The following is a 27,307-nucleotide window of genomic DNA, read 5'->3' on the forward strand; positions in this document are numbered from 1 at the left end:
ACTTGCTACAAGGAAATGTTAAGCAAAGTGGTCTTGAGCTGGGCTTTTTAATAAATGGCTAAATACTGTATTAACGGCGCAATATCTAATTCTTTATATGCACAATATACTGTACATACACTATGAATACAAAAGTATATGGACACCACTTCAAATGTGTGGATTCGGCTATTTCAGCCACAATCGTTATTGACAGGTGTATAAAATCGAGCACACAGCCATGCAATCTCCATAGACAAACATTGGCACATAGAATGGCCAAAAGAGAGATCAGTTACTTTCAACGTGGCACCGTCATAGGATTCCACCTTTCCAACAAGTCAGTTCCTCACATTTCTGCACTGCTAGAGCTGCCCAGGTCAACTGTAAGTGCTGTTATTGTAAAGTGGAAACGTCTAGGAGCAACAACGGGTCATCCGCAAAATGGTAGGCCACACAAGCTCACAGAACAAGACCGCCAAGTGCTGAAGCACGTAGCGTGTAAAAATAGTCTGTTCTCGGTTGTAACACTCACCACCGAGTTCTAAAGTGCCTCTGGAAGCAACATCAGCACAATAACTATTCGTCGGGATCTTCATGAAATGTGTTTCCATGGCCGAGCACAATGCCAAGTGTCGGCTGGAGTGGTGTAAAGCCGGCCGACATTGGACTCTGGAACAATGAAAACGCATACTCTGGAGTGATGAATCACGCTTCACCATCTGGCAGTCCAACGATGAGCAAACTGTAAAGTTTGGTGGAGGAGTAACCAATGCCAAGAGTGTGCAAAGCTGTCATCAAGTCAAAGGGTAGCTACTTTGAATAATCTCAAATGTAAAATATATTTTTGGGTTACTACGTGATAGCATATGTTATTTCATAGTTTTGATGTCTTCACTATTATTCTACAATGTAGAAACTAGTAAAAACAAAGAAAAAGCCTTGAATGAGTAGGTGTGTCAAAACCTTTAACTGGTACTGTATATCCATGCTGCACATATGTGAGTTCCATGTTCCACACAATTTATGTATTAAAAATAATTTGGTCCTGTCCAATTCTCAACCAGACATGCAATCTTTGAAAGCCAAGCTATAATTCATGACACTATTCAATTAGAAAAAAGTTCTCTCTTTGAGTACAGTTATAAGGATCCCTGAAATTGACCAGCCCTCATTTCTTGAATAATGGATAACCTTACATTTCAAATATTGATTCTAGGAGGGCACTTGCACTTTTGATGACAATGCTTTTAGGGCAATGTGGCATGTTGCCCAGCTAAACCTCAGCCTCAATTCCCTCTCTGTCCAGACAAAATCTTCTGCACTTTGAAACATAAGGCCCTATTTTTGGCTGGCGTTAACTTCTTATGGCTGGGGGCAGTATTGAGTAGCTTGGATGAATAAGGTGCCCAGAGTAAACTGCCTGCTACTCAGTCGCCAGAAGCTAAGAACTGCATATTATTAGTATATTTGGATAGAAAACACTCTGAAGTTTCTAAAACTGTTTGAATGATGTCTGTGATGTCATATGGCTGGCAAAAACCTGAGAAAAAAAACAGGAAATCTGAGGTTTGTAGGTTTTCATTTCATTGCCTATCGAAGATACAGTGGGATATTGGTCAAATTGCACTTCCTAAGGCTTCCACTAGATGTCAAGAGTCTTTAGAAGCTTGTTTTATGTTTCTACTGTGAAGTGGGGCGAATGAGAGGGGAATGAGTCAGAGGTCTGCCAGAGAGCCACGAGCTGGCCACGCTCGTTCACCTGAGAGTTAGCTTGAGTTCCATTGCAATTCTACAGACAAAGGAATTCTCCGGTTGGAACGTTATTGAAGATTTATGTTCAAAAAATCCTAAAGATTGATTCAATAAATCGTTTGACATGTTTCTACGGACTGTAATGGAACTTTTTGACTTTGTCTGCTCCTAGTGATCACGCGTCATGAATTTGGAGTACTGTACTAAATGCGCGAACAAAAAGGAGGTATTTGGACTTAAATGATTGACATTATCGAACAAAACAAACATTTATTGTGGAACTGGAATTCCTGGGAGTGCATTCTGATGAAGATCATCAAAGGTAAGTGAATATTTATAATGCTATTTCTGACTTCTGTTGACCACACAACATGGCGGATATCTGTTTGGGTTGTTTTGGTCTCTGAGTGCCGTACTCAGATTATAGCATGTTGTGCTTTCTCCGTAAAGTTTTTTTGAAATCTGACACATCGGTTGCATTAAGGAGAAGTGTATGTATAATTCTGTGCATAATAGTTGTATCTTTTATCAATGTTTATTATGAGTATTTCTGTAAATTGATGTGGCTCTCTGCAAAAATCACCGGATGTTTTGGAACTACTGAACGTAACACGCCAATGTGAACTTTATCGAACAAAACATACATGTATTGTGTAACATGACGTCCTATGAGTGTCATCTGATGAAGATCATCAAAGGTTAGTGATTAATTTATCTCTATTTCTGCTTTTTGTGACTCCTCTCTTTGGCTGGAAAAATGGCTGTGTTTTCTGTAACTTGGCTCTGACCTAACATAATCGTTTGGTTTGCTTTTGCTGTAAAGCCTTTTTGAAATCGGACACGGTGATGGGATTAACAAGAAGTGTATATTTTAAATGGTGTAAAATACTCGTATGTTTGAGGAATTTTAATTATGGGATTTTTGTTGTTTTGAATTTGGCGCCCTGCACTTTCACTGGCTGTTGTCATATCGATCCCGTTAGCGGGATCTCAGCCCAAAGAGGTTTTAAGGCGGCATTAGTGTCAAACGCATGCTCTTTGGCAATTTCAACTTGTTAAAGCCAGCGCTCTGCTATACCTGTCTAACATGCTGACCAAACCGGACGTGCGCCTGCGTATGCGCCATCGCGTTCATGTTGATTTTGTACCCAAACACCAGACATGATTAGGACACGCAGGTTAAAATATCAAAACAAACTCTGAACCAATTATATTTATTTGGGGACAGGTCGAAAAGCATTAAACATGCATGGCAATTTAGCTAGCTAGCTTGATGTTGCTAGCTAATTTGTAAAGCATGTAAACATTGGGTTGTTATTTTACCTGAAATGCACAAGGTCCTCTACTGCAACAATTAGTCCACATAAAAAACGGTAAACTGAATTATTTTCTCGTCATCTCTGCTCCTTCCTCAGGCTTTTTTATTACTTCTTTGGACTTTACATGGCGGTTGGCAACCAACTTTACGGTGCATTTCTACAACCGACTAGAGTGTGGACGTCAGGTAATCTTTCAATCACCCACGTGGGTATATGGTCCTCAACACCAATGAAGAGATGGCACATGGGTATATGCTCCTGAAAACCAATGAGGAGATGGGAGAGGCCGTACTTGAGCGTCACAAATAGAACCTATTTCTATTTTAGCGCCTGGCCACTCAGATGCTCGTTGTTGCACACAATGAATGAAAAACATTTGTGTACATTTATTTTGAAACACGAACAGTGTGGTCAGCATGTTACAGTACATGCTGACCACACCGTCCGTGTAAATTTACACGTTATTCAATAATTTCATCCACACTGCTCGCGAGCGTCTGTGTAGCAAGGCGCTAAAACAGAACTTTGACGCGATGGAAGTCCCGCCTCTCCCATCTCCTCATTGGTTTTTAGGTGCATATACCCACGTGGGTGACTGAAAGCTGAACTGAGGTCCACACTCCAATCCAGTTGGTGGTGGTACCTTAAAGTTGCTTGCCACCCTCCATATGAAGTCCACAGAAGAAGAAGACTAAGACTGAAGGAGGAGAGATTACTTGAAACTAATTTGCTTTCCCCTTTGATCTGTGGATTAATTGTCGAAGTAGTGAACACACGATTTTGTGTGATTCAGAATGGGTCAAAATTCTACAAAGATACAGAAAAAGGACTTTGTTCATTTCAGGTAAAACAACCCAATGTATCACACCCTGATCTCTTTCACCTGCCTTGTGATTGTCTCCACCCCCCTCCAGGTGTCGCCCATCTTCCCCATTATCCCCTGCGTTCTATGTTTGTCTGTTGCCAGTTCGTCTTGCTTGTGAAGTCAACCAGCGTTTTGTCTCAGCTCCTGCTTTTCCCCAGTGTCTCTCTTTCTTGCCCTCCTGGTTTTGACCCTCGTCTGTCTCGTCTCTGAGCCCACCTACCTGACCACTCTGCCTGCCCCTGACCCTGAGCCTGCCTGCCGTCCTGTACCTTCGCCACACCTCTGGATGACCAACCTCTGCCTGACCTGAACCTGAGCTTGCCTGCCGTCCTGTACCTTTGCCCCAATACTCTGGATTACCCCTGCCTGCCATGACCTGTCGTTCGCCTGCCTCTGTTGCTGTAATAAACATTGTTACTTCGACACAGTCTGCATCTGGGATTTACCTTCTAACCTGATAGTATGAACTGGCCTGAAGAGCCAGATGTTTGTAAAGGCAGAGAAGTGCAAGTTCCTTCGCTCCATCATCCCCTTTCTGGGGTACATCATCTCCGCTGGGAGTATCCAGATGGATTCCGAGAAGGTGAGAGCGATGGTGGATTTGCCCCAGCCTTAGTCCAGGGTGCAGCTGCAACTTTTTCTGGGGTTCACCAACTTCTACCGCCACTTCATCTGGGGTTCCAGCACCCTGGCTTCCCCCCTGTCAGCACTCACCTCTCCCAAGGTTCCGTTCACGTAGTCCCCTGCTGCTGACCGGGCATTCCGGGACCTCAAACACCACTTCACCACTGCTCCCATCCTGGTTCATCCTGACCCTTCCCATCAGTTTGTGGTGGAGGTCTGATATAGGAGTGGGGGCGATCCTGTCCCAACATTCTGCCCTGGACCTGAAGCTACATCCTTGCGCCTTCTTCTCCCATTGCCTCAACGTCATGGAAAAAAACTACGATGTGGGAAATCGTGAGCTTCTCGCAGTGAAGATGGTGTTGGAGGAATGGAGGTACTGGCTGGAAGGGGCAGAACACCCGTTCATCGTATGGACCAACCACAAAAATCTGGAGAATCGCCCCACAGCCAAACACCTCAACTCCAGGCAAGCTAGATGGGCCCTGCTGTTCAACTTCCCCGTCTCATATCAGCCGGGATCCAAAAATGTCAATCCAGATGCACTGTCTCGCCGTTATAGTCCCGCGGCTATTACCCCGGAGCACGACACCATCCGGGATCCTCAGTTCTCTCGGTTCTTGAAGGCGTTCTGCACCCTCATTGGGTTGTCGGCCAGCCTGTCCTCCGGATTCCACCCCCAGTCCAAAGGCTAGTCGGAGCGAGCCAACCAGGATCTGGAGACTACTCTGCGCTGTCACGGGCCTCCTTTTGAGTGTTCCCTGGGGTATTCGCCCCTGCTCTTCCCTGAGCAGGAAGAGGAGGTCGGCATACCTTCTGCACAGATGTTTGTCCACTGCTGTTGTCGTACCTAGAGGAGAGCCCGGTCGGCCCTCCTCAAAAACACCTCAAGGTATCGACGACAAGCGATCGCCACCGGACCCCTGCTGCCTGGAATCATCTCGGGCAGAAGGTATGGCTGTCCACCCAGAGTCTGCCCCTTCGGGTGGAATCCCATTTATCTGGCCCGTTTCCCCATCTCCAAAATCATTAGCCCCTCTACTGTTCGTCTTCTGTTGCCCCGAACCCTTCGTATACATCCTACCTTTCATGTGTCCAGAGGTAAACCCTCTCTGGGATAGGGGTTCCGCTAGTGGGACAACTCCCGGTGAAACTGGAGGGCGCACAATTCAAATACATAATCATAAAAATTATGAATATTAAACATTTAGGTACATACTGTCTTATAACGGTTGAAAGCTTAAAATCTGTCCGATTTACAGTAGGCTTTACAGCGAAAGCATGCCATGCGATTGTTTGAGGATGGCGCCCCACATCAAAATATTTTTCCACGGGCACAGGTTTCATAAATTCACAAATAGCGATTTAATATTCACTTTTTGAAAATCTTCCTCTGATTTGTCATCCAAAGGGTCCCAGCGATAACATGTAGTGTTGTTTTGTTAGATAGAATCCTTCTTTATAGCCCAAAAAGTCAGTTTAATTGGCGCCATCGATTTGAGTAATCCACTCGTTCAACATGCCAAGACAGGACTCTGAAAATCTACCCCTAAACTTTGTTTCAACAAGTCAAAATACGTTTATATTTCATCTGCAGAGACCCTGAAATGTAATCCAACTATAAAATTTCATACAGAAAGAAGTAGGAATCTGATTTTAGCAGGTGTTTTCATGGCGCGCGGACACACAAATTTTCAAGCAGGTCTCTTTGTACTAAAACAAATTATTCTTACTCGTTTTGGAAGAAACAAGCCTAAAACCTTGAACAAAGACTCCTGACACCCTGTGGAAGCCATAGGAATTGCATACTGGGAGCTAGATTTCATTATTTCCCTATACTTTCCATTGTAAGAGCATGGGCTCTCAATTTTTTTTTGTTCTGGTTGGTTTTTCTTTGGATTTTCTCCTACCATATCTATTGTGTTATAGTTTCCTACATTATTTTAACATTTCTACAAACTTTAAACTTTAAAGTGTTTTCTTTCCAACGGTACCAATTATACGCATATCCTGGCTTCTGGGCCTGACAGTCAGGCGGAAATTGAGAAAAAATGACCCTACCCTGAAGAAGTTTTAAACCCATGTTTCACAGCCCTTTGTCTCCTGTCCATTTAATTTGGTTAAAAACTAAACATAAGAAAGATTCACCTTCAAATAATTTCAAATGTAATTGGTTGAATACACATATTTAGCAGATGTAGGGGAGTACACAGAAGACAGCCCTATTAGGTAAAATACCAAGTCCATATTATGGCAAGAACAGCTCAAACAAGCAAAGAGAAACGACAGTCAGCCACAAAAAAAGGAAGACCCAGAGTTACCTCTGCTGCAGAGGTTAAGTTCTGCGTGAATCAGACCTTCATGGTCAAATTGCTGCAAAGAAACCACTACTAAAAGGACACCAATAAGATTTGACCGCCGTGTCTTTGTGAGACGCAGAGTAGGTGAAAGGATCATCTCCGCATGTGTGGTTCCCACCGTGAAGCATGGAGGAGGTGGTGTGATGGTGTGGGGGTGCTTTGTTAGTGACATTGTCTGTGATTGATTTAGAATTCAAGGTACACTTAACCAGCATGGCTACCACCGCATTCTGCAGCGATACGCCATCCCATCTGGTTTGTGCTTAGTGGGACTATCATTTGTTTTTCAACAGGATAATGACCCAAAACACACCTCCAGGCTGTGTAAGGGCTATTTGACCAAGAAGAAGCGTGATAGAGTGTGGCATCAGATGACCTGGTCTCCACAATCACCCGACCTCAAACCAACTGAGATGGTTGAGATGAGTTGGACCGCAGAGTGAAGGAAAAGCAGCCAACAAGTGCTTAGCTCCTTCAAGAATGTTGGAAAAGCATTCCAAGTAAAGCTGGTTGAGAGAATGCCAAGAGTGTGCAAAGCTGTCATCAAGGTGGCTACTTTGAAGAATCTCCAATATAACATGTATTTGGATTTGTTTAACACTTTTTTGGTTAGTACATTATTCCATATGTGTTATTTCATAATGTTGATGTCTTCACTATTATTCTGCAATGTAGAAAATAGTAAAAATAAGGAAAAACCCTGGAATTAGTAGGTGTGTCCATACTTTTGACTGGTACTGTAAATCGGCATGAAAATCTATTGCAAAACTTGAAAATGCCTGTCTAGCGATTATCAATAACCATCTTGACAGAGCTTGAATAATTCTAAAAATATCTGTGAATACTTACAGTACCAGTCAAAAAAAACTTTTGCAAATGTATAATTTATTTAAGAATTCAATAAGAAAGCAACCAACAGTTTACACAGACACAGTTTGTGCCATTTAATTGTTCAGCAGTTTTACTATTTTCTTCTAGTATTATCCCCCTAGCTGTGTCAATTCTATACCATTTCCCTCACCTTAGCATGTAACAACAGTGGACAACATGCTCTTTGTATAAAACTCAAAAACCATGTAATAATGTACATTTAATTTAGTTACATATCCAATATTTGTCAGTGTGTATAGACTTGAACCATGCCGTTACACGTGTAGACTGCCAGCCTATTTGTATAATCGTATAGTTATTTAAGCACAAAACAATGACTTCCCAAACTTTCTTTCACTAGAAATGTTTTATTTTATTCTATAGCAACATTTCTCTCCACGGTGCTATTTTTGACAATTCTTTGAATCCTCATTCCAGTGATGTTGTATTTTGTGTGTATTCATCTAAAGTTTTTGTAACTGATGACAACAGAACTAGGGAGATCACACAATGCAATTTCATGCCCATATAAAACATTTATTGGCATTTCTTATGTAGAGTTGCCAAATAATTCTGTAATGCTGGCCCTTTGTCTATTAATTGACAAATGGTATGAGCAGATCAGATGCAGTGTGGTGATATGATGCCCGTGTAAATAAAGATGGATGCCAGACTGTGATGGCGATCCCTCAATGGTGCTGGGTGGAAGAGAAGCAGCAGATTTTTGGACCGGGACCCATTCTTTTGTTACTTCATTGAATTGATTAGATAACATGTTTTGTCCTTTGTACAGTACTCAAAAATGGGATGTACTGCTTATACTCAATTTCAATCAATATTTATAGACTTAAATGACAGTTATGCTTTTGCCATTTGAAAGAACTCTTCCATTGACACAAGTATTGGTAATTTAAAACTCATTCAGGCCTTTTTAATAGGGCCCTTTCATCACAGAGTTACAATTAAATGGCAATGGGGGGCTGTCAAAAGTCTCCAAATTTTGTCACATAATCAGTCATTCAAAGGCATTCACATCACCCCACATATTTTTGATTCGATCCAGTAACGTGTAATGTCAGATGCAGCAATAAGAAGATGCTATTCACATAGCTTCTTGTTGCGATTAGAGAAAATAGAGATAGCAGATCTACCTCAGAGTATTCCCCCTTGCTATGATCCCCCATAGGAAACAAGCTAACTTTCCATTTATGGTGTGAATTCCGTGTCATATGAAATTCGAATCATATTCTCAGCTCATGATGGCCCATTTTCCCTCACAAGCTTTGTTGGCAGATAAGTCAGAGGTGTCTGGATAGTTCAAGACCTTGAAGGTGTGAAATTGTTGAAGAAATATCTGTGGCTGTTGTCACTTGACACCTGAAAATGGACCTAAGAGTAACGGTAAAAACACAGACAAGAAAATAAGGACATTTGTGCAGCTGTGCACCACAGGCACATGCACAGATAGGGCTGTACCTGTGCAGAGCACATGCCCTTTTGCCCCACAAGTCTCCAAAGTAGCCTCTTTTTCATTTTGAGCACCTGCCCTCTAAAGGGTCTGTGCATGGCCCTGGTACACCTGCATGTGTAATCGGTCAGGTAGCATTTGATTCAGTATTCAATTTGATGATTTAAGTTCGTAATAGAGAAAATAACAGATGCCATCAATGTCATTGGACATACTGTATTTGCTGCTATAGGTCTTAGCGCACACACTTTGCAAACTCCTTCATGCCTCTGGATTGAGTGGCATAACCTATAACCACTAAACCCCAGTCTTTAACCATCAGCCTGTGATCCATCCTTTCAGGTGTCTAATCTATTGCATTAGTGGGATATCTCAAGCATGCTGCTTGTAAAAATCGGGGAAAGAGCTGCCATATGATAAAAAGGCATGTCAGCGAGTGGGATGGCAATAAATCAGTACAATTCATTGTTTATCTGAGTCATGTTAGACATTTGCCTACAAAAATGTTATTCTCCAATTTTTTGAACCATGAACAAGAGAAAAGCAGATGCCATGTCATTTTTATTTACATGTAAATGGCTGTTTCTATCTAGATAAGATATTTGAACTATACCACAATGGAGAGCATGTTGCTATAGCATGTGTTTTCTTCCAGCTGTGTCCACTCTTTAACCCTGATTTACTAAACATGTGCACCTGTTATTTTGTGTAAGGGAGTACAGTGAATTGATTTTGATGCCACATTTATCTACACTTGATTTATTTTTGCTATCTTTAGCATTCCATGCAAATGTCTTTGAGAGGCCGTTTTGTCAACTTGGCATCTGAACTATTGGTGCATCTTAAACATGCATTTTAGTTTAGTCAAAGTCTGTTTCTCGCGCTCGTCTCCACTAGAGGCAAATCGAAAGGACGTGTCAAATGCTGTGGGGCCTCAAATTCCCAAACATTAACAGTGGATACAAAATCAATATCTCTCTAGCTAGAGGGAATGCCTCGGAGGCAGAATTGTCTCTGTGGAGATTTCATTTGGCCTCCTTTTAAGATGCTTTTAGAATCTGTCATTTAGTAGTGGATGACACACACATGATGCTTCTTTCAGCTGTATTTCTGGTTCCACTGTTTATTAAGTGGCCTAGGTATTTGCAAAAACAATCTATTTGCAGGGTAGTTATATTAGGCAGATAGTTACAGTGTAGATGCACATAGTTACATACAGTGATTTTTTGTTGTTGTTGTTGTTGTTTTGGCTCTGCACTCCAACACCGTTTAGAAATTACAGCACTTTTTGTACAAAGTCACCCCATTTCAGGGGACCAAAAGTATTGGAACCTTCATTCAGAAAGTTTTCATACCCCTTGACTTTTTTCAAATGTTGGTATGCTACAGCCTTAATCTAAACTGGATTAAATAAACAATTTTCCGCATCAATCTACATACAATACCCATATTGACAAAGTGAAAACAGTTTTTTTTTTTTTTTTTGCAAATTTAGTAAAAATAAAAAACAGAAATGTATTACTTATTTACATAAGTATTCAGATCCTTTGCTATGAGCTGAGGTGCATCCTGGTCCCATTGATCATCCTTGAGATGTTTCTACAATTTGATTGGAGTACACCTCTGGTCAATTCAATTGATTTAACATGATTTGGAAAGGCACCCACCTGTCTACATAAGGTCTCACAGTTGACAGTGTATGTCAGAGCAAAAACCAAGCCATGAGGCTGAAGGAATTATCCGTAGAGCTCTGAAACAGGATTGTGTCAAGGCACAGATCTAGGGAAGGGTGCCAAAGAATATCTGCAGCCTTGAAGGTCCCCAAGAACACAGTGGCCTCCATCATTATATAAAGGGAAGAAGTTTGGAACCACCAAGACTCTTCCTACAGCTGGCCGCCCTGCCAAACTGAGCAGATGGGAGTGAAGGGCCTTGGTCAGGGAGGTGACCAAGAACCCGATGGTCACTCTGACAGAGCTCCAGAGTTCCTCTGTTTAGATGGGAGAATCTTTCAGAAGGACAACCATCTCTGTAACACTCCACCAATCAGGCCTTTATGGTAGAGTGGCCAGACAGAAGTCACTCCTCAGTAAAAGGCACATGACAAACCGATTAGAGTTTTCCAAAAGGCACCTAAAGGACTTTGACCATGAGAAACAAGATTCAAGATGGAACTATTTGGCCTGAATGCCAAGCGTCACATCTGGAGGAGATCTGGCACCATCCCTACGGTGAAGCATGGTGGTGACAGTATCACGCTCTGGGGATGTCTTTCAGCGGCAGGGACTGGGAGACTAGTCAAGATCGAGGGAAAGATGAACGGAGCAAAGTACAGAGAAAACCTGCTCCAAAGCGCTCAGGACCTCAGACTGGGGCGAGGGTTCACCTTCCAACAGGACAACGAACATAAGAACACAGCCAAGACAACACTAGGGTGGATTCGGGACACATCTCTGAATATACTTGAGTGGCCCAGCCAGAGGCAAGACATGAACCCGATCGAACATCTCTGGAGAGACCTGAATTTAACTGTGCAGCGACACTCCTCATCTAACCTGTGTAGAATGATGAGAAAAAAAATCGACTATTTAATGCATTTTAGAATAAGGCTGTAACGTAACATCTGGAAACAGTTAAGGGTACTGAATACTTTCCGAATGCACTGTATCTGTATAAAGTCATCAAAAGTTTAGTATTTGGTCCCATGTTCCTAGCACGCAATGAATCATGATGAGTGAGAAAAGTTACAGATGTACAAATGTCATACCCTTAAGGCATGCTAACCTCTCACCATTACAATAACGGGGTGTTAGCATTTTTGGGGGGATATGATATTTGTTGGTCTTTAAATTTCTCAATTCATGATTTAATGATTTAAAAGGTTGTGTAATTTCAAAACGGTTTGCCAGATATGAATGAAAATACCCTCAAATTAAAGCTGGCAGTTTGCACTTTAACCTCAGTCATTGTATAATTTAAAATCCAAAGTTCTGGAGTAAAGAACTAAAACAAAAAAATGTGTTACTGTCCCAATACTTTTGGAGCTCACTGTATTACTTCCATGTTTTACACCTACAGCTAACTGCCAAAATAAAGGAAACACATGAGTAAATAATGGGTACAAAGAATGAAAAGCAGTTGCTTCCACACAGGTATGGTTCCTGAGTTAATTAAGCAATTAACATCCCATCATGCTTATTGTCATGTATAAAAATGCCCAGTTGACCAATATATTGGCTACCATGTCTAGGAAGAAGAGATCTCAGTGACTTTGAAAGAGGGGACTCAAAGAAGAATAGGGGGTTTAAAGTGTGTGTTTGTCTCAGTCACCAGATCTCAACCCAATTGAACCCTAATGGGAGATTCTGTAGCAGTGCCTGAGACAGCGTTTTCCACCACCATCAACTAAACACCATATTATGGAATTTCTCATGGAAGAATGGTGTCTTATCCCTCCAGTAGAGTTCAACACTTTACACTGAAAAATGCTGAAATGCAGATCAGAAGACTGGTATTTGGTATTTTATTAGGATCCCCATTAGCTGTTGCAAAAGCAGCAACTCCTCTTCCTGGGGTCCACACAAAACATGAAACAGAATGACAATGAAGCATATAATATAGAATGACATAATACAGAACAGCTCAAGGACATAACTACATACATTTTAAACTGGAAGCGTGGCTTAGTAGGGGCGTGGCTTTGAGAACTTTTTTTTGGGGGGGGGGCGACCCATGAGAGTAAATATCATTCTGGTTCATCTGTTCTCCGGACCACCCCCAAGCCATTCTCACGTACTTTGTGACCCCCTCAGATTTTTGGGGTGCATGATGCCCCTTTACTTAGACATGGTGGTATGAGTCAGCTGTTGCTAGTGGGCCAATAGTGACCACAGTTGGGTTTTTCTTTCAAGACATGTTGTTAGTCATTTATTTAAATTTTTTCATTAGAGCCTGACATTTGTACAATTGTTGATGTCATTAAATGTAACATTTACAATGCCTTAATGAGTATAAAATATTATTCTGGGTTAGAAACAAAATCATTAGCCTGTATTAGGTAAGGGGGTAAATGCAGTTCATGCTGTATTTTCAACTACACGAAATCTATTCAAAAGTGTACCGCATATAGTCAAAGTAAAGCTGTCATGAGGTCAGTGTAAATTTTATTGCTCTAATTATAATAATGTGGATGGCAATAACGGTTGGTTGACACTCAATTATCAGGTCTACAATAAAAGGTCACGTAATTAATATCTCATAAAGGGTAAAGACATACTCGGCAGTACTACTTAAACATTTGTTTAAATATCAGTATCAGGCTTGCTTAACAATCCCTATCAACTGCAGCTTGCTGCCAAAAAAGCCAGTTTCATTTCAATAGCTTAGCTTGTGGTAAATTCAGTCTATACTTCAAATGGTCTGCATGGCGGTGGATAATATATATATATTTTTTAAACATGCTAATAAGAAACATACACATTGTATGTGAGCCTATCACACAGTCACATCTTTGTTGCATTCATGAAATTGTTCCGGAATTTCATTTTAAGGCAAATAAAGTGACAGTATAATGTATGTAATACAGTCAAGGTACACTGATAGCCAGAGCTTTCGGACATTGACATTGTTGTATTTGTATGTTTTTTGGAGCAGACCTGAAGACAAATGTCTCTCTGCACATTAACTAATAATCTGCTATTCTAGGTGATATAAAAAGCAATGTCAAAAGACATATAGACTTGGATGTACCTATGCCAAACCAAACTCAATTACAGTATTTTTTTTTTAATGGTTCTGCCACGTTTTAGAGTAATAGCAGAAAAAGAAACATAATTGACTGACGACACTTGTAAATTACATTTATATTTGCAAAGGGTAGGTAGTTACCTGCTGCGACAGGTGCGATTTGAATTCAGTGGAGACACTTTGATCAATGATCACCTCCAAAATGAGAACAAATCAATTGGATTACCTGGGGTATTTGGGAAAGCACTTTTGGCCGGGGCATTACATTATAATTCTTGAATCGCAGCCCCAATGTTTGGCCTTTCCCTCTCTGATCGATCTGATGTACACGTCTTAATCTGAGCGAGACATCCCTCTGAGTGCATTCAGGGAGATCAGATGGAAGGGATGAGAAAGGCGGATTAAAAAAGAGAGATTGAGAGTAATTTTGTTTCAAACCATGGCTATTTCATTCCATATGATTGCCATGTGAAAAATAAATGTTGACAGATACTGCTGAGCATTAAAATAGGTCCTCAAGTCACTAATGCAAAACAGGCCAAGTCTTAGGCCTAATGGATCGTAGTCTCTAAGGACAAGAACGTGGAGAGATACAGCACACTTATTTTCACCCTGAGAACCAGAAAGTGCTTTTTGCCATGTACAGCTATTTCAAAAGCCTCAGGTGAAAGCAGGGTGGTACTATTTATCCTCCTCGCTCTCAACTGTGGCCACACTCCAAGAAAGTCAGCATCCACTGTTCCAGTCCCTTATATGGATCCCACAAGGTAAAGGAAACCGTGGGAGACCAAGGAACACCTGGAGAAGATCTGTAATGTAAAGATTGAAGAACTGAACTACTCATGGAACTTGAGAAACTGGCCCAAAAGTGAAGAAGATCATTTGTGGATGACCTATGCTCCTCAAGGAGTAAAAGGGTTTAAGTCTAGTAAGTTGAGCTCTCAAGTGCTCCTCAGGATACAAGTCGTCTCTCCATCCTGGATACTCGAGATGTCTGTGTCCTTATCACTGCCGATGCTGCTCCTGACAGAGATACTGGCGATGAATGAGTTCATCTTTTGGGTGTACAGATCCCCGGCATTAAAGTAAGGTATACTGGGGTCGGGGATCTTAATATCGTTATTATTGCATTGGTCCGCCTCGTTATTGGTCTGATCAGCATCCATGGCCTTTTGCCTTTGGTAGTACATGGAGAACTTGTTGAAGATAATGGTGATAGGCAGGGCCACCACCAGCAGCCCACAGATGATGCACAGGGTTGCCACTAGCTTCCCTAACACCGTCACTGGGCAGGTGTCGCCGTAGCCCACCGTCGTCATGCTAATAGTGGCCCACCACCAGCCCACAGGGATGGTCGTTATGTCCGACTCCTCTGACTCCTTCTCCACAAAGTAGATGAGGGTGGAGAAGATGGAAATGCCCACATAGAGAAAGAGCATCAGGAGGCCCACCTCATGGTAGCTATGCCTTAGCGTGGCACCCAACGAGCGCAGCCCCGCTGAGTGGCGGGCCAGCTTGAGGATGCGGAAGATGCGCATCAGCCGCAGGATCTGCACCACCTTCCCCACGTTTTCCAGCTCCTCGTTCTCCTCGTCCACCATCTCAAAGGCCAACGTGGCGTAGAAAGGCACGATGGACACAAAGTCGATGATGTTGAGCGCGTTACTCAGGAATTTCCGGGGGCACGGTGCCACGGAAAGCCGCACCAGGAACTCCACAGAGAAGCTGACAACGCACACAGCCTCGAAGATAGCCAGCACTGGGTCTTCAATCTCCTTGTCGTTGACGTCCACCTGGTGGAACTCGGGAATGCTGTGGATGCACATGGCCACGATGGAGGTCAGCACCATGGCCAGTGAGGCCACGGCGATCACCTTGGCCAAACGTGAGTAGCCTGGGTTCTCCAGGCGCAGCCAGATGTTCTTGCGGACCTCCGAGCACCAAGTACCCTCAAACTTCTCCAAGTCCTGGTCTATAGTTGAGAGATCCTCCATGGATGAGTCAATGCTCCTGAACTGCTGATGTTGCTCATCGCTCCTCCGATCCCAGTCCTTGTCCTCTGCAAACTCCCTCTGCTCTTGAAACTTGTTGCTGCAGCAGGAGTCCAGGTGGAGCTCCTTGATGCCCCAGTACTCAATCTCCTGGCTGAAAGAGAAGACACACAGCTCCTCCATCAGGTGGATCTTGCCCGTGTGGTAGAAGTTAAGGACATAGCGGAAGAAACGCGGGTTGCGGTCAAAGTAGTACTCCTTGTCGGTGGGGCTGAAGTCATCGCAAAGCTCCAGGATGGCCTCCTCGGAGACGCAGCACAACAGGCACCCCAGGCGGGTCCTGGGGAAGCGCTGCAGGATGCTGCGCTCCACGCGCTGCTTAAAGCCGCCCACGTTAAGGTTGAGGAAGCTTTCGTCTGTGCCACGCCTGTGAAGGATCTGGCCATATAGCATGGTGGATCTGTGGCATGGGTGGAGCCTTATGAGAAGGGGGAGGCGTTCACTACTCAATGCTTGCACAGGTCATTTCCAGGCTGAAGATCCATCACCTACACAAGAAAACAATATACCAACATCAGTGACTTGCACAAACCACAGCATTGGTATACTATATCTGTTTCAAACTGAGAGAAAAAACGATTTGCACAGACTTGCAAACTCTGGCCTGAGTTTGAGACATTGTGTAAATGAATACTTCTTACACAATATATTTTGGTTCTAAAACGCTTTGCGCTTTCAGCAAACAAATAGTATATCATTTATTTATCACAAATAAATGTATCTTATAAAACATACCGTATCATAGTGCTTTGGCCTACATTACAGTGCTTTATATGAACATGATACCTTGATATTGTTCCACAGTATCGAGCTCATTGAGACTCAAGTTGAGATATTATGCATCAAGACTTCAATTATTGATGGCCCAGATCCATGCTACAATCCCTGTGCTTTATAAACCCATCCAATCCAACATAAAAATAAACATAATTTGATAAGTTATTGGTTTATTCATTTAGTACTTTTATTTAACCTAGATAACATTATTAAAAGTACTTCAGAACGTTCCTACATCAATGTAATAATAAAATATATTCAGAAGAGTGCCAAGCCAAAGAGCTGAAACTGAAGTTAATGCGACACAATACAAAACCACAATAGAAACCACAGCACAGTTCACTATTTAAGAAAGTTAGATTCCCCACAAACAACAAAACTTCAATGACAAAATGACATACCTGTCTTTCGGGGATCCCCTTTATATTAAAGAACATTATTCCAGAGGCAAACAAATTTTTCTGAAAGGCTCGTCAACTCGCGCTCCTCCCACGTCCCATCACACTGATTCGGTCCGGATGCTACGGGCATTTTGAAGAGGGGCAAAGTGATCAATGGCCAAGAGAAGGATCAATGCGTCACTCAGTGGTCCATTTACCAGTAGCGTGCGTGCTCGCACCTCTCACTCCCCAAGCTGCGCACTATTCACTTCGTGCGCGAGGCGTCCACAGAGAGAGACGCACGCGGAAAAATAAGCTGAGTAGACGGGAAAGTTTCTTCAAGGGAAATCGAAGTAGGATCTCACATTTCAAGGCTATTCCGTGTAAATGAAGCTTGAAACACGTAACGCGCTGAATTGACAACTCCAAAAGCAAGATGAACAAAGCGTTTTGCATGATGGCTCACCAGTCTCGGCTAACATTGTTATTAGTTGACATTGACAAATGTTGAATGTTTGGACCTACTTAAAATAGACTACTACTTCACCACAAAAGCATGACCAATATCATAGTATAGGACAGTATTATGCTGTATAATATTACAATTGAATGATAAACATAGGTGTAAAGTACTTAAGTATAAATACTTTATAGAACTACTGAAGTAGTTATTTTTTAGGTATCTACTTTACTTTACTATTTGTGACGGACCTGCTCAAATTGGTCTTATGTAGCAAAGATTGGATAAAAGTAGTGACTCAGCACTACAAAATGGTTTGTCATACACTGCATTTGAGGAACAATGAGCAAGTAATTCTGCTTTGAAAGTTAATAAACTTGTCAACTCACTTTTGAGAAAATGGCCTTTGAATTTTTTGGTACCTACTGGAGAGCTCTCCTTTGTCTACACCCATTCAGCATTGTTCACACTCTCATAAGCCAGCCCCACCCATCTCTTTAAGGATTCACATGTGAGGTCATGTGCTAAACAGTGAGTAGTGTGGTAAAAGTAGTGGCCTATAATAAGGAAAAATTCCAGGTAAACAGAAATATTTTATAAATATTAGATGACACTTACCCAGACACACTTGTCTAAATTGATGGGTCATGTGAAAGAAATGCTATAACCCCCAGCCACATCTTGCAAAGTGCATGGGTCTCTACAGAAGGTGTAAACAGTACAGCCAAATGGTTACTTGCATAGTAGCAATATCATAAATAGATAGGGTCAATATAAATAAAATAATATACAGTATGTACAAGAACAATATCAGTATCAGTGATAGATGAGGTAGTTATATATATATATATATATACATACAATCAGGGGTAAAATGGCTGAGCAGCAAGATACAAAAAAAATATAGTAGCAGCAACGTATGCTGTGTGTGTTAGGTGATAATTATTTGAATAGAGGCACTGCAGATAGTGATGATGACTGGTCCGTCTGAACCACGCATGAACAAGGGAATCTATATTCGGAGAGCCTGTTTCTGTCCTGCCCTTGATTTTGGTGCAGGGCATGTGATGTCCAGATCCTCTTCGTTGCAAATCTCCCTGATCTTCTCAAAAACATAAGTTTGTCTAGCTGTGTTCAGTCCAGGTGGTGCTTGTACAGGCAGACCATCTATGGGAGGAAGGATGTCAGCGTTGCGCAGCAGCTGAAACCTGGCCCTGACAGTCCGAACGCTCCTTGGCTACAACACCAGGCTACAGAGCATCAAAGCTGTAAAACAGGAAATAACACCAAAAAATGAAGACATTACAACCTTGCATAACATCAATTCACTTCCTAAGTTTAGATAAGAAGAATGACCTCATACAATGCAATGAAATTGATTTTCTCCTCGTATGACTGGTGGAGGAGAGTCAGGCGTGTTCTACTGATGCTGAAAGACAAATTCCAGATACAAATATTTTGGCATTATTTTACAATAGATAGCTGTAATCACCGTCAGACACACCTGGCTAACTTGATGGGTCATGTAATCATCTGGCGATGATTGGAGTATTTTGGAGCAAAGAGCTGGTTGAGAGAATGCCAAGAGTTTGCAAAGCTGTCATCAAGGCAAAGGGTGGATACTTTTGAGAATATAAAATATATTTGGATTTGTTTAACACTTTTTTGATTACTCTATGATTCCATATGTGTTATTTCATGGTGTTGATGCCTTCACTATTATTCTACAATGTAGAAAATACAAAAACATTAAGAAAAACCCTTGAATGCGTAGGGGTGTCCAGACTTTTGACTGATAAAGTAGCACTGTGGAACAGGCCTATGTGTCATCAGCAATTCAGCCACCTATTCAGTATCCACACTGACTGTGGGTAGAACCTGTCTCATGGGCCTTCAAACGGCAGTCTACGATTGGAACGGCCATTTTTATTTTTTACTTCTAAATTAATGATCGCCATTGTTTCTTCCAGAATATAACTTAAAAATGTCTCATGAGCTTAGTTCAACTGGCGGGAAGGGTGCTTGTTGTTTTCTGAAACGCAGACTGCCCCTTTAATAATATCATCCGCTGGTCCATGACCGGAATGACTGTGGTCCTTGATAAGACAAAGGGCTAGAGTGGACGACAGGAGCAGTTAGTATAAATGTCCTTGAGAAGCCAGCTACCATAAATAATCCTCTATCTCCATCTACAGGTTTAACAAGGGACATGCTATGGTATCTACCAGAACCTTACACAGTTAATATAAGAATGGTATCCACAAGCAAAGGGTTGTTTCTACTAATGCATTATTACTGTAGACTTTTCCCATCCTCTCAACTGTAATAATAAAACCCAATAATAATAATAATAATAATATAAAACTACAGCTATACCACACAATAACAACAATGTTTATAAGGAGAGAGTGTGTCCTTTATCTCAGCATGCAACTGTTTAAGCACTAAGACTGAGCATGGGGTGAATGGCTTCTCAATCAAAGTCCATTGAAATCTCAGTAGGTCAACTTAACATATTTGTTTAAATGTATGTTTTTCACTCATAAAAGTACTATTCTCTGCGTCAAAATGTTCTGTTTAAATGACTTGATGTTGCATATATGTTTGTGCCTCATGGGGCAATAATGTTTGATTGTAGCTTTTTGTGTGGTCTCTGTTCTGTGGAATTTTATATAATTTGTTCATACTGTTACCCATGTAAGTAATAAATCAAATTTGCCCACTCGATCATGTATTTCAGTCAATCAGATTTGATGCATTTCATGTTTTCCTCATTCACAATTTGGAGCCTTTTTAAGTTTGTAAAAATATCATCCCTGCAATTTAGCTATGGATCAACCAGGTGGAGAAAGAATAAGCTTATCTCTCACCATAAATACTCAAGTGACTGAGATGTGCTTTTTTGGGACCTTGAAGAAAATGGACTCAACAATACAATTACAATACAATTATTTGACATCTACTTCATTCAATCCACACTTCAAATATAGGTGTTCTTTATAGTAACTCCCAAAGCTGATATGTCATGTATTGTTCTGTGTGATACCAATAGGTGGCAGAAAAGAATGTACACAAGCCAAGGATCCTACTCCAGTTGCCAGCCTGACCTTAATCATCCTGATTTTGAACTTGGCTGTATTCATAAGACAGACTGAAACAGGGACTACTTGGACTTGTCCAACATGAAACAATAATTGTTCTGTTGCATACTTGTTGCAGACATTAATTAACATGGCTCAAATAGAGTTAAAGATATTTTTGCAAACTAGGACCAGCTCATGCAGGGAGATTATGAAATTTAACCTTTAACATTGTTTACATCAGTTATTCATTTCATCACAACAACATCCCTGATCAGCATTACTGCTCAACCGGAAGTTAAAGGCGGACACATCACACAAATATTCTAGTCTTTAAATATTTAATATTAAGAGAAAATACTGCTTAATAAGAGCTAAGAACATATAATATGTACTCTGTCAACAAACAAAGTTCAAACCTTAGTGATACAGTGCTTTCAGAAAGTATTCACACCCGTTGACTTTTTCCAAATGTTGTTGTGTTACAGCTTGAATTTAAAATGGATTACATTTAGATGTTTTGTCACTGGCCTAAACATAATACTGTCAAATTGTCAAAATGGAAATATGTTTTTCGAAAGTTTTACCAAATAATACAAAATGAAAAGCTGAAATGTCTTGAGTCAGTAAGTATTCCATTCCTTTGTTATGGCAAGCTTAAATAAGTTCAGGAATAAAAATGTGCTTAACAAGTCACATAATAAGTTGCAAGGTCTCCATCTGTGTGTGATAAGTGTTTAACATGATTTTTGTATTGACTACCTCATCTCTCTACCCCACACATAATAGTTATCTGTATCTGTATCTCAGTCAAGCAGTGAATTTCAAACACAGATTCAACCACAAAGACCAGGGAGGATTTCCAATGGCTCGCAAAGAAGGGCATCTATTGGAAGATGGCAACAAACAAAAAAACGCAGACATTGAATATACCTTTCAGCATGCTGAAGTTATTAATTACACTTTGGATGTTATATCAATACGCTCAGTCACTACAAAGATATGGGCATCTTTCCTAATTCAGTTGTGTCACGCCTGCTCCCGCTCTTCCCCCCTGGAGCTTGAGGGTGCCAGGCTGCCCTGCATTACACACTCCTGCCACCATCATTTACGCACACCTGTCTTCCCTCATCCCGCGCTTCAGCGATATTGGACTCACCTGGACTCACTCAATCACCTGTTTATTACCTCCCCTATATTTGTCAGTTCCCCAGCTCTCTTCCCCGCTGCTGAATTGTTTGTCATATGTCTGCGTTACCTGTGTGCTGACGCTGTTCCTGTCTTGTTTTCTGTCTGTTCTCAAATAAATGTCTGACTCCCCATACCTGCTTGTCTTGCCCGGCGCCGGTCTTTAGTTGCCAGAGAAATGAAAACTGCTCAAGGATTTCAGCATGAGGCCAATGGTGTCTTTAAAACAGTTAGAGTTTAATGGCTGTGATATGATACAACTGAGGATGGATCAACAACATTGTTGTTACTCCACAATATTACCCTAATTGACAGAAAATATTTCAAAACCTGCATCTTGTTTGCAACAAGGCACTAAAGAAATACTGCAAACATGTGGCAAAGCAATTAACTATTTGTCCTGAATATAAAGTGTTATGTTTGGGGCAAATCCAATACAACATATTAATGAGTACCACTCTTCATATTTTCAAGCATAGTGGTGGCTGCATCATGTTATGGGTATGCTTGTAATCATTGATAAATTCACCTTTCAGCACAACAACTTAACCTTTTCATTTGTGAGTTCGAAATATCTCTAACGGTCGCCCCAGCACGAGTTTTTTATGCATGCAGTTCATCCACGCTGACCTCAAACTAAGGCACTCTGCCTGCTTTTATTTATAGGCTGTTTCAACTTGTCAATTTCAAATGATTTTCCAACAAGTTGTATTTTAGAAGAAAAAAATTTAATTGAGGTGTGTTCTGACTTCTCATTAATTCACATAAAAGTAGGCCATTTCAATTTGCGGGCAATTTATTTTTTGTGCACTACTTAGCTGGACAAACTTCCCCAAGCACCTCCCAATTGTTTCCGCAGATCAAGTATGCTGTCTGTCACGAATCTCGCCGAAGATGGTGCCTCTTCCTGTTCGGGCGGCGCTCGGTGGTCGTCGTCCTATTAACTGCCATCGATTCCCTTTCCGTTTGTTTCTGTTTATTGGGTTTAATTGGGTACACTTGTTTTGAGTTAGTGTTGTTTGGAGGCTATTTAAGGGCACTAGGTATTTGTGTGGGCTTGTTCTCTGTTATTTTGGTGTTGGTGTACAAGTGTTATCTCATTATTTTCCAGACAGTTTTAGTCCTGTGTATTTTGGATGGGTGGTTTCATACGCCCTAGTGTTGGCATGTCCATGTCTCCGCTGTCGTTGGAATAAATAGATTCACGTACGATATTACCTGCTCTCTGCGTTTGACTCCTCCACCGCACCATTTATAGAAGTCGTAACACTGTCACGGCAGATTTTCTCCTCTTCCTCTGAAGAGGAGGTGTAGCAAGGATCGGACCAATATGCAGCGTGGTAGGTGTCCATGTTATTTATTAAGAAAACTCAACATAAATACGAAATAACGTGAACTGACAACAAAACAGTCCCATGTGGCACAGACACAGGAAACAATCACCCACAAAATACCCAAAGAACATGGCTGCCTAAATATGGTTCCCAATCAGAGACAACGATAAACACCTGCCTCTAATTGAGAACCAATCTAAGCAACCATAGACTTACATAAACATCTAGACTAGAAAACACCCCATAAACATACAAAACCCTAGACTAGACTAAACACATAAATCCCCCATGTCATACCCTGACCTAACCAAAATAATAAAGAAAACAAAGATAACTAAGGCCAGGGTGTGACATATGCAGACATTTTTCTCATCTCCAGTCGGAACAGGACATGCACAAACTTTTTCACGTTTTCCGGTTGGTGCCAGGTTCACCTTCATTGTTGTTTTCATTACTACATGATAACTTTGGACATGTGTGCATTTCTATCAAAATAAGTGCCTTATTACGTTATAATAGTTTCTGTATGTCGTGTTATGTCGTTTCTTCTGTAAGTCACTATGTATATGTAGAGCTTAATATATTTATGCGTATTCCTTATAACCGCAGGCACGCTAGGTAAAGTTACTATTTTCATAATCTTTATGGTGTTATACTCAATCGTGCTTATGTAGCTAGCTACATTCTTCTAATAGCTCTGTAAAACAATGCTAATTGCGTCAGAGAAGTATTAATTTGTTTTGTCATTTGAAGCTACCCTGGCCTTATGACCATGGTTTGTTTTCATTTGGCCTGTTTAGCATAGCTTTGTTCTGCCCTGCCCCTTTGTGGAGCTCAACAGTTACTGTTTCTTGCTGTTTTATATAACTCATTTGTGATTTTGTCAATGCAATTTATCATTTTATTGGAAGAGTTACTATGTCACTTTGTAACTTTGTTTAATCGCTATAGTATATCCTGATATTGTATTCTAATGACTAATAATTCCTCTTTATTCTGTACTTTCAGAAACCAAACACACAAACAGCATTTGCCAATATCATAACTGGAGCTGGACATCTTTGGAGCTGAAGATCGAGGCCAGATTTTGTGTGCTAGCGTACTCTCCTTTACAGTTGTACTGGATGAAAATACAGCAAGAAAACACATAGGCTATATGTAATAGTTGTCTATTTTATTTAAGTATTGGTGGTGGTTGAACAACAAAAACGTGTTTACTTGAGGGAAAAAACTGCAAGAATATACTGACAACTTATGAATATGCATAACCCTTATCTCATATTCCTGCAGTGATTGAACAACAACTGCATTTCCACCCCCCATCATGGCAGATCATCGGTCATGTCAGTCAGTCAGTAATTGATGCAGATGTGCTCAAAGCTTGAACATCTGGTACTCCCCAAAGCATGGTGAAACAGTGGTGTGTCTCAAGCTTAACACGTACTTTGTCAACCTCCTCTGCTTCCTTCTCCTGGTGCCAGACAGGCAGACTTTGCAGTGCCTCTGTGTGTGACTACCTTGCGTAGCAGTTTGAGGGACTTCACAGGGAAAATGCTATGCAGTGAGGCGTAGGGGATTGTCTGCAGCAGGATGGCCCCCAGTGGATTGGCGCAGAGGGGTGTGGTGCTCCTCCAGCAGCTCTCTCATTAGGTATTAGGTTCTCTGTACTTTTGGTAGGTAATTACTTTACCTATGGGGGAGTGGGGAGGATGAAGCAGTGGGTGAGATATTGTCACTATAATTGTATAATGAAACTGTATGTGTTTTGACCATGCAGGCTCCTCATCTCGGCAAGGGACATAACAAAGAACTTGACCCCAAACCTGTGCCTTTTGTAGGGAATATATTGACGGAACGCCAGCCTACCCTTCTATAACACCAGGGACTCATAAATGCATAGCTCCTGGTATGGCACAAGACCCGACCAGATGCTGATGTCAGGCTGGTAAGTACATTTCTTAATTTGTGTAACGGGTCATTTAGTTTGGCAGTAGCATTGTTGACGAAATGCAGTCATCGCAGCAGAACTAAGGAGCGGTCTTGGGAAAAGAGGGCGGCAAAGAAAGGAGTTGCAAACATAGGATCTGTACTCCAGTTTTCTCTTAGGGAGTTCTTCTTTACTATTCCCATGAGAAGGACTGTCACCAGGAAGATATATATTTCACTAATTGTGGTTGTCACCCATTTAGTGAGTTTCCCCCTCACTCCTGGCTCTTTCTTTTCCTCTAGCTCCAAGGCAAACCGATTGGTCGTCTCTACTACAGTGCCTTGCGAAAGTATTCGGCCCCCTTGAACTTTGCGACCTTTTGCCACATTTCAGGCTTCAAACATAAAGATATAAAACGGTATTTTTTTTGTGAAGAATCAACAACAAGTGGGACACAATCATGAAGTGGAACGACATTTATTGGATATTTCAAACTTTTTTAACAAATCAAAAACTGAAAAATTGGGCGTGCAAAATTATTCAGCCCCTTTACTTTCAGTGCAGCAAACTCTCTCCAGAAGTTCAGTGAGGATCTCTGAATGATCCAATGTTAACCTAAATGACTAATGATGATAAATACAATCCACCTGTGTGTAATCAAGTCTCCGTATAAATGCACCTGCACTGTGATAGTCTCAGAGGTCCGTTAAAAGCGCAGAGAGCATCATGAAGAACAAGGAACACACCAGGCAGGTCCGAGATACTGTTGTGAAGAAGTTTAAAGCCGGATTTGGATACAAAAATATTTCCCAAGCTTTAAACATCCCAAGGAGCACTGTGCAAGCGATAATATTGAAATGGAAGGAGTAGAAGACCACTGCAAATCTACCAAGACCTGGCCTCCCTCTAAACTTTCAGCTCATACAAGGAGAAGACTGATCAGAGATGCAGCCAAGAGGCCCATGATCACTCTGGATGAACTGCAGAGATCTACAGCTGAGGTGGGAGACTCTGTCCATAGGACAACAATCAGTCGTATATTGCACAAATCTGGCCTTTATGGAAGAGTGGCAAGAAGAAAGCCATTTCTTAAAGATATCCATAAAAAGTGTCGTTTAAAGTTTGCCACAAGCCACCTGGGAGACACACCAAATGTGGAAGAAGGTGCTCTGGTCAGATGAAACCAAAATTGAACTTTTTGGCAACAATGCAAAACGTTATGTTTGGCGTAAAAGCAACACAGCTCATCACCATGGACACACCATCCCCACTGTCAAACATGGTGGTGGCAGCATCATGGTTTGGGCCTGCTTTTCTTCAGCAGGGACAGGGAAGATGGTTAAAATTGATGGGAAGATGGATGGAGCCAAATACAGGACCATTCTGGAAGAAAACCTGATGGAGTCTGCAAAAGACCTGAGACTGGGACGGAGATTTGTCTTCCAACAAGACAATGATCCAAAACATAAAGCAAAATCTACAATGGAATGGTTCAAAAAGAAACATATCCAGGTGTTAGAATGGCCAAGTCAAAGTCCAGACCTGAATCCAATCGAGAATCTGTGGAAAGAACTGAAAACTGCTGTTCACAAATGCTCTCCATCCAACCTCACTGAGCTCGAGCTGTTTTGCAAGGAGGAATGGGAAAAAATTTCAGTCTCTCGATGTGCAAAACTGATAGAGACATACCCCAAGCGACTTACAGCTGTAATCGCAGCAAAAGGTGGCGCTACAAAGTATTAACTTAAGGGGGCTGAATAATTTTGCACGCCCAATTTTTCAGTTTTTGATTTTAAAAAAAAGTTTGAAATATCCAATAAATGTCGTTCCACTTCATGATTGTGTCCCACTTGTTGTTGATTCTTCACAAAAAAATACAGTTTTATATCTTTATGTTTGAAGCCTGAAATATGGCAAAAGGTCGCAAAGTTCAAGGGGGCCGAAGGTCTCCCGAAGATTTGAAGCAAACCATAGGTGATAGCATGCAATTTGAGATAACCAGGCATCGGTTCAACAAACGCATGAGGCCAAAAACAAGTCAGAAGGCCCGAGCTCCTTTGTGTCCTTTTCCTGTGTCTAAATCCTGTTCCGCTAGCAGCTAGCTCATGCTGTACCTCCCTATGC

At 41.4% G+C, this 27,307-nt stretch overlaps 1 protein-coding gene across 1 annotated transcript; it reads right to left on the minus strand.

Moving 5' to 3' along the window:
• Window positions 1–12,747: 12,747 nt before the first annotated feature.
• Window positions 12,748–17,436, minus strand: LOC110505220 (delayed-rectifier potassium channel regulatory subunit KCNS3). Its single transcript, XM_021584304.3, has 2 exons — window positions 17,216–17,436; window positions 12,748–16,525 (listed from the first exon to the last, which is right to left on the minus strand). The coding sequence occupies exon 2, from the start codon at window positions 16,428–16,430 to the stop codon at window positions 14,928–14,930; it is 1,503 nt and encodes a 500-aa protein (XP_021439979.1). The 5' UTR covers window positions 16,431–16,525; window positions 17,216–17,436; the 3' UTR covers window positions 12,748–14,927.
• Window positions 17,437–27,307: the final 9,871 nt, after the last annotated feature.

This window comes from Oncorhynchus mykiss, chromosome 25, assembly GCF_057628025.1.
Source record: "Oncorhynchus mykiss isolate SJ-2025 chromosome 25, ASM5762802v1, whole genome shotgun sequence".
Lineage (NCBI taxonomy): Eukaryota > Metazoa > Chordata > Actinopteri > Salmoniformes > Salmonidae > Oncorhynchus > Oncorhynchus mykiss.